The 20,418-nt window shown below is 40.8% G+C and overlaps 1 protein-coding gene across 10 annotated transcripts in view; it reads left to right on the top strand.

Moving 5' to 3' along the window:
* chl1b (cell adhesion molecule L1-like b) overlaps positions 1 to 20,418 on the top strand; it is a 67,717-nt gene that overhangs the window by 28,788 nt on the left and 18,511 nt on the right. For 6 of the 10 annotated variants that reach the window (XM_040003020.1, XM_040003022.1, XM_040003024.1 and 3 more), the window contains exons 2-17: positions 7,492 to 7,673; positions 8,165 to 8,287; positions 11,872 to 11,980; positions 12,159 to 12,349; positions 12,965 to 13,087; positions 14,159 to 14,329; positions 14,653 to 14,676; positions 14,781 to 14,892; positions 15,290 to 15,471; positions 16,365 to 16,496; positions 17,699 to 17,839; positions 18,761 to 18,872; positions 19,120 to 19,286; positions 19,372 to 19,537; positions 19,649 to 19,773; positions 20,126 to 20,227. In XM_040003020.1, the coding sequence (XP_039858954.1) occupies positions 7,574 to 7,673; positions 8,165 to 8,287; positions 11,872 to 11,980; positions 12,159 to 12,349; positions 12,965 to 13,087; positions 14,159 to 14,329; positions 14,653 to 14,676; positions 14,781 to 14,892; positions 15,290 to 15,471; positions 16,365 to 16,496; positions 17,699 to 17,839; positions 18,761 to 18,872; positions 19,120 to 19,286; positions 19,372 to 19,537; positions 19,649 to 19,773; positions 20,126 to 20,227 (2,080 nt within the window). In that variant the 5' untranslated portion in view covers positions 7,492 to 7,573. Of the gene's footprint in view, positions 1 to 7,491; positions 7,674 to 8,164; positions 8,288 to 10,295; positions 10,314 to 11,871; positions 11,981 to 12,158; positions 12,350 to 12,964; positions 13,088 to 14,158; positions 14,330 to 14,652; positions 14,677 to 14,780; positions 14,893 to 15,289; positions 15,472 to 16,364; positions 16,497 to 17,698; positions 17,840 to 18,760; positions 18,873 to 19,119; positions 19,287 to 19,371; positions 19,538 to 19,648; positions 19,774 to 20,125; positions 20,228 to 20,418 lie in introns of all 10 variants that reach the window. The other 4 variants (XM_040003023.1, XM_040003021.1, XM_040003025.1 and 1 more) reach the window with 4 other exon arrangements.

Raw genomic sequence — 20,418 nt, 5'->3', positions numbered from 1 at the left:
CAGCATGCAGTACACTCTGTCAGGATAATTTCCAAGGAACTCGCTAAACAAATCCAGACTCTATCCACATTCGTTCTTCTTCCTGTCCTTTGCTTCTTGCCAAGATAAATTTACATTAAACTTGCACGAAGCAATTAAGGTGTTGACTTTTCAGCTGACCTCAAGGTGCATCACTGCAGACCTCACATTAGTTTTATGTACTCATCCACTCATCTACTCAAAGATAGCGTTCTTGGAAGCATCTCGATTTCATCGGTTAAGTGGTTTAAAAGAAGTGTGCCAAAAGCAGGCTGTAATGAAACTGCACTGAATGCTTGGAACTGTTCCCTTTAAAGAAGAAGCTTCCTGTGTCTTGCTTCATGTCTAGATGTTTTGAGGTTGTTGAATTTGTACATTGAGTAAAAAAAAAACCTGGAAGCATTTCTTTAAACAACTGGAAACATGTTTTAGCCAATCCCTCATGTAGCTGTTTGAAAGTTGCTGTTGATAGCTGACAGATTAGATTACTTTTTGATTTGCATTTATAGCTGGAGAGCAGCTAATATAAACACTGAGATTTTGCCTTGTTGTGTTTAAACACTGTAAATCTTTAGACTGTAGTTTTCACCGTTCCATTTGTCACAAGATAAACTCTGTTCGACCCTAATAAACGACAAAGGGGCGAGGGAGTGGGGCCACACATCCGACAGATGTGTCAAAAAGCTTAGCCAGGGTAACACTGTCCAGATGCTCAGCTCTAGCATGAAACAGGAAATTCAAATGAGGAATTTCAGCAAGCAGAGAGCCTCTCATTTCACAGGCTGAAATGATCACTTGGACTGCATGTGTATGAGAAACCTGAAGGGATTAAAAATGGACCGAGTGCGAAAAGATATTTCTGGAAAAAACAGGTTTTCCCAACACCTGTAGGGACATCCGAATTTCTTGGTTGTTGGCAGAAATAAATTGCGCACAGGGTCTGATGGAGGTAAGGATTTGGGATATGAGAGCCATCGATCATGTCCTGCTGTGGCACAGTTTCATCTGGGGAAATTGCCAGCATCAGTCAGACTACATGAATGAATGTGGAGTGGAGCACAAAATAATACTCCAGTGCCCGCAGTCCAACTTGCGAATTTCATCTCTTTGCCGGGCTACTCAGCGAGGATCACACGCTAATGTGATTATTGTCCTGGGCAAGGGCCACTCCTGTGGGACTTCAAAGAGAGCAGATCAGAGAGAAAATGAAAAAAGCTGTAAGCTGTGATGCAGACAGGTGCAGTGCAAACCTTCCTTTAGCTTTAAACATATTAACAGGTTCAGAGTGAGGACTCTGAAAGCATGGCACATACATCCTGGATGATTTATTACCATGTCATGTGACATGCTTTGGCGATCCATCCAAGTGTTTTCATTAGGCATATGAATTATGCAACAGACGATAATTAAAACTCATAATTCAGAGCAGAAATAAGAGTTAGTGGCTACCATATATGACGAGGGTTTGTCTGTACACGTTTCAGTCCTGTTTCTTAATATTACACGTAGACTTGACTGAGACACACTGCTGAAGGGAAAGATGTTGTGTGCTTGTATTTATAAAGAATAGAGCAGAGACATTACTGACAAGATGACAACTTCTAGTGATTGAAGAGCTCTTCAGTTGTTTATGCTCTCTTTTGTTTAATGAACTACAACATACATGCTCATACTTCCAGCTGGTCTCATGATCGTCTTGCTGCAGTTGCAGATTCACTGCAGTGTGTAGTATATCTGCCTCTCTCAGGTAGTGAGAGTTCATGCAGGGTTACGAAGGCCTTTCCTCATTAGTTCATATACAACACAGAGGTCACAAACCCCTCAGCTCATCCGTACACCCACTCTATTTCCTTTACACCTGAGGATCTCATTTCTCATCCACAGCCTCTTCCATCCTCATCCTGTCACCACAGCGCTCCCAGTGCTCGCAGCATCCGAAGGCTAGAGATCCCTGAAATATTAATGGTGTGGTAATTGAACAGTCTTGCTTTCTGAAGTGCTGTAAAGCCAGATCTCAATTAGTCAGGCATGTTATCGCTTATTGCTTCCTATACCCATTTATCATCTTGTTTCTGTTTTCTTTTTTCTAATATTTTAATATCAGATGAATTGCATGGTCAAGCTTGTAGAAAACTACTGATAAGGATTATAATTGCCAAAAGGTTAGAATCCTATCTAAATTCAGAGGAGTAAATGGGAAAGACAAAATGTCTAAACACAGGAAAATTAATTTTGACATAAAAAAAAAAAACAGTTTTGTTTTTCCACCCTGATCCAGGCAGCGTGTGTGAATCGGATGCCAAATGAGCAACTGATTGGAGAAAAGAGGAACAAAATGGCTGAAAAACAACTCATTAAACACATCAGAAGCAAAGCAAGTCAATTGCAGCTTAGTGTTAATCAGCTGGTCCATTGTTTTAATTGTTCTTGAATGATCAAATGGGAATCAGAGTGGAGGCATTATCAAGACCATGAGAGGGGCGTGCGGAGCTGCTGTCTTCCCATCGCAGGTCTTTAGCACGCAGGATATTTTAATCCAGTCTGACAAGACGAGGATCTGCTTAATCCTATTACAGGCTTGCACATTAGACTACAGTAGACCCACACTTCTCTGCCTGTTGTCTTTGTGTGTGAAAGGAGCAGATGGTGCCAGCTCAAGGGCCTACTGTAGTGAACTTTGTATGGCCCTGCTTGGACCCCACCCTGTTACCAAACAACGTGTTCGCAAGTGTGAAGAATGCTCCCGAAACAACTTGCTAGTGTGGTATTTTTCCTTGAAATACTTCCTTACATTGTCTGATCCTTTTATATGATCTGTTAGTACATGTTTATGGCTTAAAGTTTGGGTGTTAAGCTAGAGCAGATGGCTAAACTATAGGAGTCAAGAAACCGATAGACAGATCCTGCCAGTTGTACTGTGAAGGCGTGCCAGAATTGTTTCCTTAAGTAAAAAGGCTGCGTAGTGATACAGTAAACAGTACTAGAGTGTGAAGAAAAGCAGTAAAGCTCTTGGAATCAACGCCAAGAAGTTAAAAGGCACTGAATTTATTCATGTAAAAATAAGGCCTTAATTTGAACTGACAGTTAATTTGTAAGTCAGTCTTTCAAATGTCTTAAAAATGCTAAAACGTGGGCAGTAGGATTTTAGGATTTTATTAGACGTAGCGATTCAGAATTGTAAAATCTTTTTTCATTATGATTTCTTCAGTAATGATGGCAAATAGCAGTTAAATCCCTGCCTGCTCCACTCTGCATCTTGAAGGTACTTAGCCTTAAACTGCTGCTTAAGAGCCTGTTGGTATCTTTGAATATGATGAAAATGATGTGCATTTATTTTAACTGAGAACACGTGCTGTGGGTGCACTCACAATGACGTGAAGAAGCACAAATTCAATCAAGGTGTTTATGAAGTATGCTGTATTTTGTGTGAAGTGTAAATTTGGGTACAGTGGAAAATATCGCAGTCCCCACATGTGAACACATTTTTACATGAAAGCCTATATCAGCAAAATTAAATTAGCTCACGAACAAGGATACATGTGTTGTTAGAGTATGTAAAATCTCCCCACTAGATGTCAATAGTCAACTGCATAATCCTGTAGGACAAATAACTCTGGCTGCCGTTCATCTGTAGTGAGTGCAGTCAGCTGTTACCTCAGTTTGTGTTCACACCTATTTACTCTGGACAAGGCTGTAAAACCTTTTGAAAGGAGCCTGATACAAACCAGTGAAGCTCACTGTCGTGTGATGAAAGCTATACTGAGGTGAGTCGTTGAGGAACATTTCTGTCAGTAAGCGCTGCTTCTGTTAGCTGCTGTTAACTGGCGTTAGTGTAAGTGTGTTTGATCTAACATTGTTGTACTGACACTTAGTTAATAGTGTCAGTTAATATATTCCATTACAATGTGATGGTGTAATCAAGCTTTTTATCAGAGAGAATATATGATTTTTAGGACACTCAAGCCTACAATTAGCTGGCACGATGTTAATATTAGCACATGTCTAATCTGCATACAATAACCGCCGTATTATTTGGAATAAATAAGCACATTTATGCATGTGTGTTAGAGCCTTTACTTTAATCTGGGAGGTGACGCTTGAGGTGAGGAAGATGAATATTTTTTTCTATTAAATAACCGCAAAAGTGACTGACAACACCTTTAAAACACAAGCATCAGCTAGCTCAACAAATGCAAATGGGTGAACCTAACACAGAATAAATGATGGAGTTTTTGTTTTCTGTTTTTGTTGTTGTGAAGTTGGTCTTACATTTAATTCTGAGAGGCATTAAAAAAGAAGGAACACAGCACATTAGAGCATATAACAGAAAAGCACATCTCTAAAAAAATCTATTTCTCTTTTCACAGTATGAGCTGATAGAACACTCAAAACAACAAAGGTTTAATCAACCGACAGAACACACGTCCTTGTAGTCAAAGAGAAAGGAGAGACGAGAGCTTTTTGCAGAGTCTCTCAGGTTCACGGTTACCTTAAGTGTAAAGGACTGTCTGGGAGAAATAAGGTAAATAAGGTGTCTGGGATAAAACGGATGAAGCTACTGTGGCTATTTATGGCCCGGTTTGCATGCTCAGTGAATCAGACTGTTTAAAAATGGGGCTTACAAAGACAGGAACCTAAATTTATAACCTGGAACATTACCACCAAGCACTGCACAGAGAGACAAAGCACAGTCCCAGGCACCAGCAATTAGACTCGCAGGGTTTGGCTGTGGACAGTTGTTCAGGAATTTGTAGACTTTATTTTAGACTCTTACAAGTTGATGGTTGATTGCTGTGTTGTACATCACAATATAAATCAAGAATATAATTAGTAGATCACTTCGAAGTCACAGGCCTTATCCCCACTTTTCTTTGCTAATAAAAAAGGCTGATTTATTTTTAATTGATTAATGTTCCAGTTATACTTTGATTTATTCTTGTAGTCGATGTAATGTCAACAGATAGTTGAAAATTCTCTCTCTCCACTGCCCAAGTTAATTTCTCTACGTTCTCCATTAACTAAATCACTAAGCCCAAAGATTATTAACTTGTGTTATTATGAAAACACAGTGGTTTCCTTTTTTTTTTTGAGAATGTGAAAACAGGACACCCTCCGCCCCCTTTTTTAGCCCTAATACATCAATGGCATAATTTGAGAAAGTAAGGGAATGGCAAGACATTAATGATGCTATCACAAGTGCCTTTGTATTAAATGGATAAGTAATCAAAAATGATTTGGTCTTGTTGACAGCGAGGAAGACTATCGAACAGTGCACTGAATCTGTCACTCGGAGAGAGCCTTAAAGTTTCACAGGCAGATTCCACTTGGCCCATTTCCCTCCATTTGCCCCCCCCCCCCTCCACAGCGGAGCTTCTGTCTCGTCTGAGCCTTGGCCGAGGAAAGTTAGGGTTCATACTGGCCTTCCCACAGCGAGCAGCTTTTAACCTTCTGCCAGCTTCATCAATCTCTGGCTGGTGTGATTGCTCTTGAAAGAGGCGGGGATTAAGAGCAGCCCACGGTCTGTAAATCAGGCGAGCATGAGAGAGAGTGGTGCCCTCTCTCCTGTGCATCATATAGTTCCAATAGGCACCATACCCTGTGAGTTCAATGCAGACTTCATCACTCGCAGCAGTTAAGCTCTTAGCAGACCTCCCTCAGCCAGATGGCCAAGTGAGTTCTCAATAAATGTTTAACGAGGGGGGAACAAATTAAATCAGAAGGCAAATGATCAGGCACAGTTTGAACCAAGTGTAATCCAATGAAGGTGTTGTTAGGTTGGTAAAGGATTTTGGCCGGCACAATAAGACAATGAAAGCACATTTTCTTCTGGGGATTGCAACCTTGGCCCTCGCTCCTTAACCAGGTGGGGCTTACCAACAATGCACAAGGTAATTAGCAAAAAACCCCTAGCTTCTAATTTGGATCTGTTTGATTATCATAAAACACCATGTGTGGGAAGGCTAAAATAAAGAAAAGCCTGAGGCAGTTTCCTAGATGAGTTTGACACACAAATCTTCAGTTGGAAATATAGCCAATAGACATAAATTGTGATCGAGTGGGTTGATGTATGTGACATACAGCACCTAGCACCTTGTTGGTGATGCTGTTTGTGGGTGGGGCATAGGTCACACATTGGTTCAGGCAGACTTAATACCATTACCATGAGGTATGGTTGAAGAGTTCAGAGTGCACATCCATCTGACAGCACGCCTGCATCCAATGAATGAAATCGACTCTTTTTTTCCCCTCCTCTGGTCAATTATTCAATTACACTCCTTGAACAGGAGTTTGACCTCAGTGTTGCCTATTGAACTGGAGAAAGCAGCCAGAAGATTAAGAAAAGAGTGAGCTGGATTTGAGCGCTGTTGTAAAGAGGAAGCTCTTTTAAAGATACTGCTCAGTTGGTTGAGTGGTAGTTACTGTGCCGCTCATATACTCAGATACTTTCCTTGACATTAATTGGTTTGCTTAGCAACATTAATAATACAGTAATTGCAATTACTGGATTTTATCCTTTGTGATGCTCTTTACTACATTTCAGTTTTACACGAATGTCACGAGTTCCCTGTAGGCCAGCAGCTTTAAGATTTCTCTAAAACTCGAATGTTTCTGTATTAGTCTTCTGTTTTGTTGTTAGCTGCTGAGCTAATTACTCCAGCATGACCTGCTGAGCTGGGTCACAGCCAACATGGGGACGACTAATGAAGTGACACCCCAGAGGTTTCTTATAGTACTGCTCCAAGACATTAGAATTCCCATACATTGCTCTGGACCGATCATGCGCTCATTATGGTCCAGACTCTCGTCTATTGGATGGAAAATTATCCAGCACTCTGTCCTCTTGCAGCTCTGTCGGTGTGCAAGTGCAGACAGCTTACTCAGTCTGACTGTTAACTATGTATGCTTTTTATGTCTCCCACCCCTCAGGCAACAGTATTTGCTGCAATAAAAGATAAAATGGTCCGCATTCGTAATCTCTTTGAGTCATTGTTATCAGAAACATGCAGGCACAGATCAAAACAGCACGATGATTAAATCGGCCAAACTTTGATGGTAATTTTGATGTTGATTTCAATCTTGGCTTTTTCCAAAAGTAATGCTGAACATCTGCCACGCATTAATAAATCCACAGGCTCCCTCATTTGTTTATTTCTTTCCATTGTCGCTTGAGAAATATGCTTTGTGCCGCACACTTCCGCAGACTACAAAACAATGTGAGCCCCATGGGGAAATGGGATGATAGGAGGCTTTAATGTGAATATTTCTTCTCTTTGTCACACCAAAATATGAACTAGTTCAGAACTGAGTCCCCGTTGATGGGAATGAAAATGTGTACCTGGTTATGCCTGGCTGAGCAGAGAGCAGTCGGGCTTGGAGTCACGGGGGATTTGTTTTGTTTGGAGTTTTTTGCATTTCTGTCTGCCAGCGCGTGGGTGGATTCATGGGGTCTTCTACATCTGTGCTACCTTACAGGTACTGCATCTTCACCATAGTCATGAACTGAAAACAAAGTGGAGAGCGTTAATTTCCTGTGACTGTCCGAGATCTCGACACTATGAGGTTGCTGAGGAGCCCCAGACTGGCCACCGTGCTGTTGGTGGTTATCTGTATTTGTGCCTTTCATACGACCTCAGCCATTGACATCCCGCTGGAAGGTAAGTCATGACTCTTTCACAAGTCACACATTCACAACAAAGGATGCAGGATGATTTAGGAGGGGCTTCAGTGGGATGACAAAAGAAATAGAAAAGAGTTTTCTTAGAGCCTTTTCTTTTGTATCAAAGAAAACCTGCTCTACTGAAAAAACCATGACATCATGTGGATTATCCAGATAAAAAGATACATTATGTCTAACAACATAACTCTGCTTTCAAGTTGGAATGTAATTTTTGTATTCTGTTAACACCACAAAAGAAGAAGACAAAATCCCCTAAAAACCTCATTTCCACTGTGGTTTTTTTTGGGAATTACAGGAATTATCAGAGAAATGCATACCGGAAATTTGGCAAATAAAACCAAACGTCTAAGAATAAAAGACTCTATTAAAGCAGCTATGCTCTTGTCAAAATAATAATGTGAAAACAAATGCTTTAACTAAATTCTTAGCTGCCCAGGTATGCATCACTGTTTTTCTCTTCATTTGCAGGAAGTAGCTGTTTTCAGAAAGCTTTAAAATCTAACAATACAACACATGCTCAGTGCAAGCATAGTGAAGGATTAGCAGCTAAAGAAGACAGAGTCCATATGCATCAACCAGACATTTTATTAGGTATATCTTGCTCGCACTGGGTTGGATCCACTTTTGGTCCATATTCACATATCCCTCAATTGCTGCAGATTTGTCTGCTGCACATCCATGTAGTGATTCTCATTCCACCACATTGCAAAGGTGCTCTATTAGACTGACATGTGGTGACTGTGGAGGCCATTTGAGTACAGTGAATTCAGTGTCATGTTCAAGGGACCAGTTTGAGAAGATTTGAGCTTTGTGACAAGGTGTGTTATCCTGCTGGAAGCAGCCATCTGAAAATGGGTACATTCTGGTCATAAAGGGATGAACGTGGTGGGCAACAACACTCAGGTGGGCTGTGTTGTTTAAATGATGCTCAGTTGCCTCAAGTTGTGCCAAGAAAACCGCATTATTACACCAGCAGCAGAAGCCTGAACTGTGTCTGATCCTCCACATCCACATGTTGTAGCAGAAATAGGGATATTTTCTCTCTTTTGGACCATTCTCTTTAAACCCTAGAGATAGTAGTGCAGAAAAATCCCAGTAGATCAGCAGTTTCTGAAGTACTCAGACCACTCCATCTGGCAGCTACCCTACCTTCAAAGTAACTTAAATCACCTTTCTCCTCCATCCTGATGCTCAGGCTGATCTTCAGCAGGTCGACTTGACCATGACTACATGCCTAAATGCACGGAGTGGCTGCCATCTGACTGTAGCAGCTGACAAAGTGGCTGATGAGTGTTTAAAGATGAATGCAGCCTCCAGGTCTGAAAAGGGAAACTAGGGCTGAAGTGTCTTAAACCTGCCCTCTGTCTGATGGCCTGCAGGGGGTGAACCCTGTAGTTGCAAGTAGAAGTTAGAGTGTACTTCCTCAAAGTACAGTCTAACTTCTGATTTAATGCTTAGGTGAAATCTTTCCTGATGACTTTATTGTCTCAGTCACTAGTTTCAAGCTCAAAACATCTGGTTTAATAAAAACAATGTAGTTTCCAAACTCCAGCTTTAGTTCAGGCACACCACAAAAGTGAGCTCAGCTCTAATTCCAGTAGATCAGATAACCTCTGCCAGTCTACATCAGATGATTGCTCTGCTGATTCATTTCTTCACAATCATTTGGCGTCTGCAAGCCACTTAACAACCCATGCCCACCCCTTTTATGTTATGTCTGGCTTAATCAGTGTCACATTGATATCTGCTCTGTTCTGTCTGGGGGTCTTGCTGCTGCTCTCTGCTCCACCACTCGCTTGCTTTCGAAGTATCTGAGTGGAAGCGCAGGACAGTCCCAGAAGAGATGATGACTGAAATAACAATCTTCTTTTAATGATAAAAAAAATCTGCAAGAGGTAATTCACGTGTAAATTCATCTGTAAACAAATAAATCATAAAAGTTATGGTGGGGTTTCCAAATTTCTCTGTGATGAGTTACAGTTCTGCACAAATTGGTTGAATTCTGACAACAGACTGACAGACTGGTACATAAACACACATTCAGAGCTACTCCAAGAAAACGATTCATAAATGAAAGAAAGGTTAAATGTATAAAGGGCTGTTTTGTTGTTTGTGCTTATCCACAGAGAGCACTTCTCCTTGAAGTGCTTTTTATCAGAAAAAGAAAGGCGCTGAATAATTTAGAGGGGAATACATCACACTGTAGAGAACTGTTACAATCGTCAAGCATTTTGTGAATTGAATATATTTACAGTTATTATCTTGTTTGAATCAGGTTTTTCTTTCCTTTTGTGTTAGCTGTATGCGTGTATCCCAGTTTCCTTGGTAACGCGCATCAACCCTCTTCCTCTAAATTATTCAGTTAAAAAATATCTCTTAAGGGCTTGATAAAGAACAGTTCAAACAGGTTTTGTGAAAAAGGCAGCTGCATTTTGGGGCTCATTGTCAGAGAAGTCTTTTTAATTCTGCCTTGTGTTTTCCATTACACGGGTGTATGTTACAAAGGGCTTGTGTTTAGAGAATACTTGACAAGAAAGGATTATTCCCACACTGCTGACTGTTTCTGGTTTATTTCCCCCTGCTGCCATGGATTATATAGTTTTAGGTCACATAAACAGTAAGTTTACCCTGCCATACTGTAGCTAGTATTAGTGAAGTCTTCTGCTCTTTCCTTTTCATCTCCTGGCTTTCAATTAAGCTTAGCACTAGCTTTACTTACAGCCATATGTGTTGGATCTGAATACCGTGTGTCATCAGTCATGACTCCATAATACTGGTATTTACACTTCTAGGACTCGTGGCATGTGCTTTTCCATCCACACCACATGTCACTGCTTTATCATCAAGGCCATTAGGGACTAAATGAAGAGCTTTTATTGTGATTCATTGCATTAGCACACTGTCATCTTAATAGATACATTTGTTTTCTTTGTTTTTGGACATGTAATTGTCATAGTAGTGCAGTGGTTCCCAACCAAGCAGCAATGAAGCTAAGTTGAAAGTGCCAAAACTGCAGTTCCTCAGTTAGCCATTTGAAGGTTGCTACAGAAATGAGTTAAACCCATACATTTCCATTCTACAGTGCCCAATGTTTGATCATTAACCCTCTGAGGTCTAATTTGTAAGTGGTGAAAACCACAACCTTAACCCGAAATCCCAACCTGAGGCAACTAAAATATGCAATAATGTTTTAAATACATTGTTTGCAATCAGGAAGAGACCTAAATCATTCTTAATAAGGGGTCTTGGGAGCCGCAAGGAGTAAAACTATTGTGGGCCCTACATGAACTAGCCTACATGGGTCCCACGTGGTTTTTTTTGGGCAAGCCAACTATGGGTTTGCTAATAAAACCCATAGAAGGTCCCCAAAGGGAAAACCTGCTGTGGGCTCCGTGTGGGCACACCCGCTTATGACCAGTGTGGGATAAGTTTGTGTTTGCCCACAACCCCCACAGTTCACCCACACACCTTCCCACTGTGGGCACATCTACTGGGTTAGACCGCAGAGGGTTAAAGATCATGTTTGGAGCCTTGTACACAAAAATGGTTTGGGCCTCTACTGATAGCCTCAATCTTTATATTAACAGTTACAGCAGTCACACAACTGATCAGTGTCTGCTTGGCATCCACCAATTAAAGTCATTGAACTGGACCATGTTGTAACATGTTTAAGGTGTTGGTGCCTTTTGCAGCATTTTAATCCCATTATTTGACAAATGTTATGACCTCCTGTGAGGTACAGACCAGCCAATTTTGCTGAGTAGAATTCTAGTATTATATGAATTGATATTATGAATATGTTACATGCACTAATTAGCAAGTATCTGTGACTGTGTATTACATCCATTCAGCTTATGGATGCTAAGTAAACTTGCTAGAATTAGCCTGTAACTGACTGATAGCACTTGTTGAAATATGGTCATTTTTGTCTTCCAAAATACAACAAGATGGCACTTTTCCGTGCCAGACTTCTTAAAACCTCAAAAGCAGACTATATTGAAGATGTGTTGAGCTAAGTCAAAAGCATATTCCTCAGGAAATTGGCATTCACAAATCTGAAATGTTGGGAACCACTGTCCTAGTATCATGATGAGTATGACACATTTCTTAATAGCTTTCTTGAGGCCTGTGTTGTTTCTTTAATTTTCATGCTTGCCTGTCTGTTTGTTGCCCAGTTGAGCAGCTGCCCACCATCACAGCTCAGTCGCCCAGCACTCTCATCGCCTTTCCCTTTGACGAAAGCTTCCCCGTGATTTGTGAAGCCAAAGGGAATCCCGAGCCAGAGTGAGTACTTCAAAGGATGGGAGCTTGTTATTAGCAGTCAAACAGACACTAAATACCAAACAACACTTTAGCATCAACATGTTGCACTTCGATGCTTTGATTTGTAACTTTGGGTACTGAGTGTTCTATGGTCTCAGCTTTAAGACTTGACATTTTAACACTGGCTTTCTTTATGTAGATTCAGATGGACAAAGAGTGACCAGGAATTCGACCCCTTTCTAGACCCCCGCCTGACGAAAGAAGAGAATTCTGGGACCTTTGTGATACCCAATAATGGGAACCTTACAGAGTACCAGGGAACCTATCGCTGTTACGCCTCAAACAAACTAGGCATCGCCATATCGAAGGAGATTGAGTTCATTGTGCCCAGTGAGTAACCTGCATCTTTGAGTGTGCGTGCAGATGTGTGTGTGTGAGGTGCTCTGTTACAGAGCTTTCAAAGTGATTCAGGGCCAGCAGCTCCCTGTAATGACTGCACCTCTCTGTTGTGAGCTTTTCATTGTATTGGACGTGGCAGAAAGTCATTGAGGTTCCCGAGCGCTCCACCCCTCGCAGCGTCTCATCTATAGGTCTGCACCAGAAAAAACATCGGGTGTGATCTAGCCTCTCCATCATTTCCTTTGCCTCATTTTTCATTTTGTTCCCAAGAACACTACATAAATTCTCCAAGAAAATCCACTCCACAGGGGACTTTGACTAAATTTGGCTGGGCTTCAACCGCTCAGCACTGGTGACAGGGCCATGAACAATAGCGGTAGGGATGTCTGTTTTGTTTCTGAGGGCCAGAACTGAAGATAATAAATAAATAAATAAATAAACAGAGCACACTAGGATTCAATCTATTGAATGATTCGCAGCACAGGTAAAACTGACACGTGCTACACGTAGAATTCAAGAATGATATTACTGCCACCTTCTGTTGAAAAGAAAAACTGCACCACACTATTTATTATTTTTTTCAACTCTAGTTTATCTTGTTTTCAGATGTTCCTAAATTCCCTAAAGAGACACTCGATCCTGTCGTGGTAGAAGAAGGCCAGCCATTTACTTTAAAATGTGACCCACCTAACGGTATACCTCCACTGCAGATCTACTGGATGACTATTAGTAAGTAATATCTCATGTTGTGATGTGTGCACAGTTTGGTGTTGACTTTCTTTTTTTTTTTTCTTTCTTTTGTGTCCCGTTTGGATCTTTAGCCATCAGAATTGTTGTCTTAAGGCCAAGAAAGATGCCAAGCAGATTTATTTTACCAAGTGGATCATCATGGCCTTGCCATATTGGTCCATTTGATTGACCTTTATTATAATTATGAATTTATTTTATTTTCGGTTGTGTTGACTTTCTAACTTGGTTAATTAAAAATAGTTTAGACGGTAAATTTCATAAGATATATTAGGCTTATAAAAATGTGTTTTGAATCACATGCTAATCAGAAGGAAAGTCACTGCAGACTCTCTTTTCAAAGCCACAGAACTTCTTTATATTCACGTTCCCACATACATGAAATATATCAGGTAAAATGTTTGTTATGTTTAGCTTTACTGAAGAGTTGGAAGAAGCCAGTAGTAAAATTATGGTATGGAGTGTTTTTGAACAGTTTAAAAGATTTTTTTTCCATGTATAAAGACACTTCACAGCCGTGGTGGCAGAAGTGTTATAGAAGTGTTATCCATTATATCAGTGCAGAAATGACTGCTTCAGCTGGTGGGGTTATTAGAGTGATGAGCTTTCTCTGCTTCGTAGGCAGTTTGGAAGTTTATACCAGAGATAAATAAGGTACAGAAGACCAAAATAAAGACTATTCTTCTAGGTCTTTGTAAAACAGTGAAACATTCATTCTCGTTGTGCCACAGTTATTTAAAAATGAAAGGGGAATTCATTATTGTGTGCAGCTGTGTTTATGAAACATATAACAAGTGATCCAAATTAGATGATGGTAGTTGATTTTTACTATTCCCAAGCCATAAAATTTCAATCAATGTCAATCTGTAAACAGATATTTTTTTGTGAAGGTCTTAGTAACTGTCTCAGTGAAGTATTAGGAAAATTACTTCATTATGTTCCAATGTCATTTAGCTGGGTTAAGCTGAAGTACATGGATTTAAATCAGCAGTTGTTCAATTAAAGATTGTTTACATCTACATGGAATCATTGCCACCGTCTTCCTGTGCTCAGATCTCCAGCACATTGAGCAGGATCAGAGGGTGTCCGTGGGCCTGAACGGAGACCTTTACTTCTCCCACGCAGTGGAGAAGGACAGCAGGAGAGACTACTGCTGCTTCGCCTCCTTCCCCAGAATACGAACGATCGTTCAGAAGACCGCCATGTCTGTCATTGTCAAGACAAGTAGGTGTCTCGTTGTTTTCTTTGTCTCCACTCGATTATTGTTTGCCTCTCAAACCAGCGTGACGTGTACTTTGATTTTGGAGCACTGTTCATTTACCAGCACATTCGCCGATACCGTTGTTGAAAGGAAACACTTCAAAAGCCATCCCAGTGTCACACTGTTTTGTTTGTGCGCGTCTTTTTGTTTCTATGATTTTATGATGTGACTCAGATGTTGGTGATGTGCATCATCCACATTTTTCACATGTTCATTGTGTGTGTGTTTTTTTTTTTCTTGTTTGTTTGTGTGTTTGTTTTTTTGGTCTCATCCGTCATGATTTTAGGAAAAAGTGACAGTTCTGAAAATGGTAAGTTATATTAGTGCATTTCTGCATGTGTATGAACTGCTTTATGCACAAGAAAGGTGTGTGAATACGCTGTTCTGTCTTACTGTGTATTCTGTTCTTTTCAGCTAATGCAATTCTGGAGAGAAAACCCTCTCTTCTGACGCCCCCTGGTGGCAAATCAGAGATACAGCTGGTCAAAGGAGAGGACCTGAACCTGGAGTGTATTGCTGAAGGATTGTGAGTAATAATTTACCTTAATGTTTTAGAGTTACTATATTAGCAGTTATATAATGGCCTGGTAAATGGCCTGTATTTATATAGCGCTTTACTAGTCCCTAAGGACCCCAAAGCGCTTTAAAGAATGTTAGAGTAGCATGGTGGTGTGGATGTGTTTGCATGGATTCTCTTCAGGTATTCTGGCTTCCTCGCACAGTCCAAAGACACTTAATTAGTTTGGTTGGTTGTAGGTGTGAATGGTTGTCTGTGTTTTCCCTGTGACAGACAGGTGACCAGTCCAGGGTGTAGCTATCTTTCTTGCCCTATGACTGCTGGGATAAGCTCTAGCCCTTCCAGGACCTTTAATTTTAGCCATGTAAAGGCAGTAGGCTCACCATTTGTTCCCATTTTCTGTCAGTCCAACTCCACAGGTTGAATGGATGAAAATGGGCCACAAATTTCCTAGTAAAGTGAGATTTGAGAATCATGGAAAATTGGTGATTGTGCCAAGAGCTGAGCTGGAAGACAGTGGGAAGTACATGTGCAAGGCAAAGAATCCACTGGGAGAAGTTCAACATACCTTCACCGTGACAGTCGAAGGTAAAAACAGTGTACAGTGCAACACACTGCAATGTTGTCACATCTGGTTTGTCTACATTGATTTCATTATTTCTGTTTGACAAATTAGTCTAATCATTGATAAAAAGGGGTTTAAAGACCAGCTGCTGTGATGATACATTATGTTAAAATCCTCACAAGTAAATCATAAGAAAAAGTATGATTCTTCTGTTATTGTATATCAAATTATCACCTAACTCTAATGCTTTAATCTGTAAGTAAGATTCTATGATTAGTGGAAATGGAGCTAGTTTTTATTTAGTTATTATACTCTGTTCCCACTTTACGGATTGTGGATCTGCCAAATGGTTATCAGGTACAGGAAAGCTTAAGAAAAGGCTCTGATGGCTGATACATTTTTATTCTTATTTTCCTCAAATAAGCCTCAAATGGAAAAAAAAAAGCTTTAAATATCATTGAAAGATGAAGATCTGATTGCATAAACATCTGAAATCCAACTACATACTGGTTTTAACGCAAAAGCTCACTAAATGAATGATAGCTATTGATGCATGCCCATTGTTTACTGACAGATTACACCTTAAAACAGCAGCTTTGTTATTTTTTTTCACTGTCAGCTTCCTTTCTTTTGATTGCTATGTTAAACATGGTTGTGTGTGTGAAAGACGGTGTTAAGAATAATTCCAAGTAATGCATAATAGTATAATCTCTATATCATGGTGGCAGGTGGTGAGGCTGAAGGCAGCTGAAGAGCCTTTTGTGGGTCCATTTCTGTGTGTAATGGGTAGTAAATGTAGCATTCATTTTTACTGAATAATACATATTGCGTAACTATTCCTGTGATTGTGTTCTCCTCTGTAAGTGCTCAGTGTCTTCTTTATACTGATAACATCACGCTGACTGTGTGTTCTCAGAGCCTCCAGAGTGGGTGTTTGAGCCTGAGAGTCAGCTCAGTATGATCGGCTCAGACGTGCACATCAAGTGCTCTGCCAGTGGGATTCCTCAGCCGACGACTACATGGAGGGTGAACGGTGGACCTCTGCAGGGTCAGTCCCACAGCAGTCTCACTTAAAGCTCACTTCACTTCTTTGTACTGCGAGCTCCTTGTGATTGCTAGACATGTTGAACCCCACAGAAAGGCTAAAGGTTGATGCTGTTTTGTTCAGTGTTACAACGTAGAACATGAGGAGGAAGTATCCAGAAGTGCGAAAGTACTCCAAGGATGATGAATGTGAACATAATTGTGTAGTATCTGTTGAGACACAACCATAGAATCTAAGAAAAGGCAAACAGAGACAAGTAAAACACTGACGTGAATGCTATTAATTAAGTTTGTACATTAAAGGTAATGTGCACTGCATGTTTGAGAATATGAGGGATATAAGACCTTCTATGGCTTCAAAAACCAAAATATGAAGTCACTTAAATCCCTGACAGCTGGGGAAAGTTTATTATAACAAATCTAGTTAGAGGCTTAGGGCTACGTTAGCTGCAGTGTTAACTGTTAGTGTGAAGCCTCTAGTCTCTGTTCAAATTGTGCACAGGTACTTTAAACATTGCAATACAACCCCCCTAAAAACCATCCAAAAAAGCAAACAACCAATAACACCAATTGTAGTACCCAGTTAGTTCACTGGGATTTGGTGTAAAAGGCCCCTGGTGGGGGCGTCAAGGTACTGCATGGATGCGTAACAAAGTATTTTTCAATGAAATTATAAAATGATTTAAGTTTGTCATTTAAAATTGAAAATAGAGAGAACATATATTTATGATTAAATATTTATATATACTACAAGGATGATGAATGTGATCTGTTGAGATCTGTTTTGATTAAAGATTTTAGTGATTAATTAGCTTAAGAACCCAAAAAATTCCTGTTTTTTCTCACTTTTTCTGTAACGCACTAAAGATACCACACCTCAACTCCAACATCTGAGTTTGTATGATTGCATGTGCTGGATTTCCAGGTTAAAACTGGTTGAAACAGAAGTTTACGTTGGTTTGCTGCTCCATCTTTTGGTACAGATTGGTAGTACACCAAAGTGTGGCCAGGTCCTAGGTCAACTTCAGCCGACATCACTTTAACACAACAAACACATAGATGTTTTAGACTTAAAATCAAAGTGATTGTTGCTTCACATTCTTTTGATGTTAGTTAATTTGGGAATTTCAGCTTAGCATATAGATTTTTTTTTAAATTGTGCTGGTTTAAAACTTTGTGTTCACTGAGTGTACCTTTGTATTCCAGAGTCCCCAGCACGAAACAGGAGGGTAATTGGTGACACCATAGTTATACATAATGCCCAAGTTTCTGACAGTGCTGTCTATCAGTGTGAGGCCTCCAATAGACACGGAACCATTCTGTCCAATGCAAACATCATGATCATGAGTAAGTATATCAGCGAGCCACAGTTTTATTAAATTCTGCTTCACCATCCGAGGTCTATGAAAATACCATCCATACAAAGTATTTGTGTCGCAGCGTACATGAATAAGGTTCAGACTTCCCTGTGAGACACAGAGAGATCGCTGACTGATGTGTCAAGCTCGAGAGCCGCCGCTGATGCTGGCATATGCCCATAAAACAGTGAGGAGCCCAGGGAAGGAGAGCTGTCTGCAAGCTGTATTCCTTCATTCAGGATGGCCGTTCTCCCTGTGGAGCAACAAGCCCTGTTCCCTACCATTTATATGCTAACAAGTCCCTTCTCAATTCCATACCAATTCGAGTGCCACAAGACAAACATGTGCTGCTTTACAAGAGCAGATTAAAAAAAAAAAATCTGTTGTGCAGCTCAAATGTGGGGAGTTGCTTCTTGGTGACACAGGAGTTAATAAAGCTGGACAGTCTCTGAATGCTGAGTCCCAGTTGCTGCCTTTGTAAACAATTAGTAGAGACAGAGCGTTTTAATGGGAGGCTTTGGCTACAACTGATAAGGTGCACACACACAGCGAACTCATTATTCCATTGTTTTCAGCTTTGATTTCTTTCTCACATTTGCTCATTTCTGACAACCTGACAGCTCAATCGTTTTTTTTTTTTATTTTATTCTTTTTTTTCCTTTTTAAAAACACAACAAGCTCACAGTTAATGCACAGGTAAAGCAACACTGTTGTCACCTCATTTAACCTGCAGTTATCTGCCTATTTCCATTCCTGTTTTATCAGCTTTTAAAACCTAATCTAGCTGTGTTTTTTTTTTTTTCTTTTCTTTTTGTCGAAGCCATTTCCTCCACGGTGAAAAAAATATATTGTGCTTTTCTAACAGCACTGTTACGATGTTATGATGAGAGTCTCCTGCTGGTTTTTGCAGATCTGCAGCCCATGATTTTAACAAGTGAGGGGGAGGAATACTCTGTTGTGGAGAGGAAGGGAGTGACGATGCACTGCAAGGTCTTCAGCTCTCCTCCTTCTACAATCACTTGGTAAGTGTAGCTTTTTTCACCAGCAGAGGGCAGTAGATCTCAGCTGGTCGATGCGTGCACTCCCTCAGTATACTGGCTGTTTCAGTACCCACGACCTGCTATTTCTTCAAATCAAGCTGAAGTAGCCCTGTCACTCAGCTCTGATGTCCTGCTTTTATCGCTTCACTGCTGCCATAGTGTAGTAGTGTAGGCCACCTGTATTTGTATTTATTTTTCTCCCCTCTGACAACTTTTGCATGTTCTCCAGGAGCAAAGACGACTCCCCTGAATCTGTTCATGGACCCAGGTTTACTGTTCATGAAAATGGGTCACTGAAGATCTACAATGTGGAGAGGGGTGACACAGGACAGTACACGTGTTTGGCCAAAAACACAGAGGGATCATCTGCTATCAATGCCATGCTTTATGTAAAAGGTAAACAGTTTTAGTCATTTAAAAGAATTGTATTCAGCCTCACACGGGCCTCAAAATGTAAGTAACTTGGTCCTTCCTTTGGAAGATCCCACTCGAATAGTAGTGGCCCCGGAGGACCAGCGGATCCTAATAGGTACCACGGCCCAGCTCTCATGCCTGGCGGAGTACGACAAGTCTTTCAGCAATGACTTTGAGTTCCTGTGGGAAAAAGATGATATGGAGATAGCCCTCAACTACACTGAGAATTCAAGGTAGAATTTTTTTTTATTTATTTGGTGAAACAGCACTGCAGACCTAATCCCAGCTGAAAAGCCCTTTTCCTTTGGTAAATCAATACCCCGTCTCCATGTTTCTACCGACAGATACTTTGTGGAGAACGGTGTTTTTCACATCATGAATGTGAGCCACAGCGACCAGGGTGTGTACACATGTGTGGCAAAAACTCCAGCGGACCAAGACGTGGCCTCAGCCCTCCTCATGGTGTTAGGTGAGCTTATGTGTGAGCGCTGCTTCGGGGGTCAAAAGTTCAGAGCACCCTGGTGCTACATTAATGCGCAGCAAATTCGAGAAGGCCACAAAATGTCAGGAAGCCAAGCGCAGAGCATGAAGGTGCAGACCGTGGCTTTATTAGCACAGCTTCTTTGAAGATGTTGTCAACATGTTAAAGTCTAAAGAAAACAGTGACGGGCAGCACAGCGATGCAGCTGGTTCCACATCCTCTGACTCCCGGGAACGATTGAACGTTTGCTCCCCGGGTCTTTTTCTTGCTGCAGAGATCTTGTGTCCCTGTGATTTTCTTTTTCTTTTTCTAAAAGCCGTGCCGTTACAATGATTTCCAGATGTCCCCGATGCGCCGGAGAACTTGGTACTGTCTGACCGCAAGGGCAGAAATGTGACGCTGAAATGGGTCCCCGGGGACGACCACAACAGCTCAACCACAGGTAAAAAGGAGCATCCATGTGTGCAGGTGTCAGGACATACAGCGCAGAGAGGATCAGTGCATCTCGCAGCGAATGCCATTAATATGACAGACACATTCCTGAGCAGCATCCTGCATGTAAATAGATTTGTTTGATACCATCTTGTACAATATGAATCCATTATTGGTTCATCCAAGCATGAATCATGATTA

This window comes from Simochromis diagramma, unplaced genomic scaffold (assembly GCF_900408965.1).
Source record: "Simochromis diagramma unplaced genomic scaffold, fSimDia1.1 OVJJ01000646.1, whole genome shotgun sequence".
NCBI classification, from domain to species: Eukaryota; Metazoa; Chordata; class Actinopteri; order Cichliformes; family Cichlidae; genus Simochromis; species Simochromis diagramma.
Note: the sequence above shows the minus strand (reverse complement) of the source record. Positions and strands in the feature narration are given on the sequence as shown.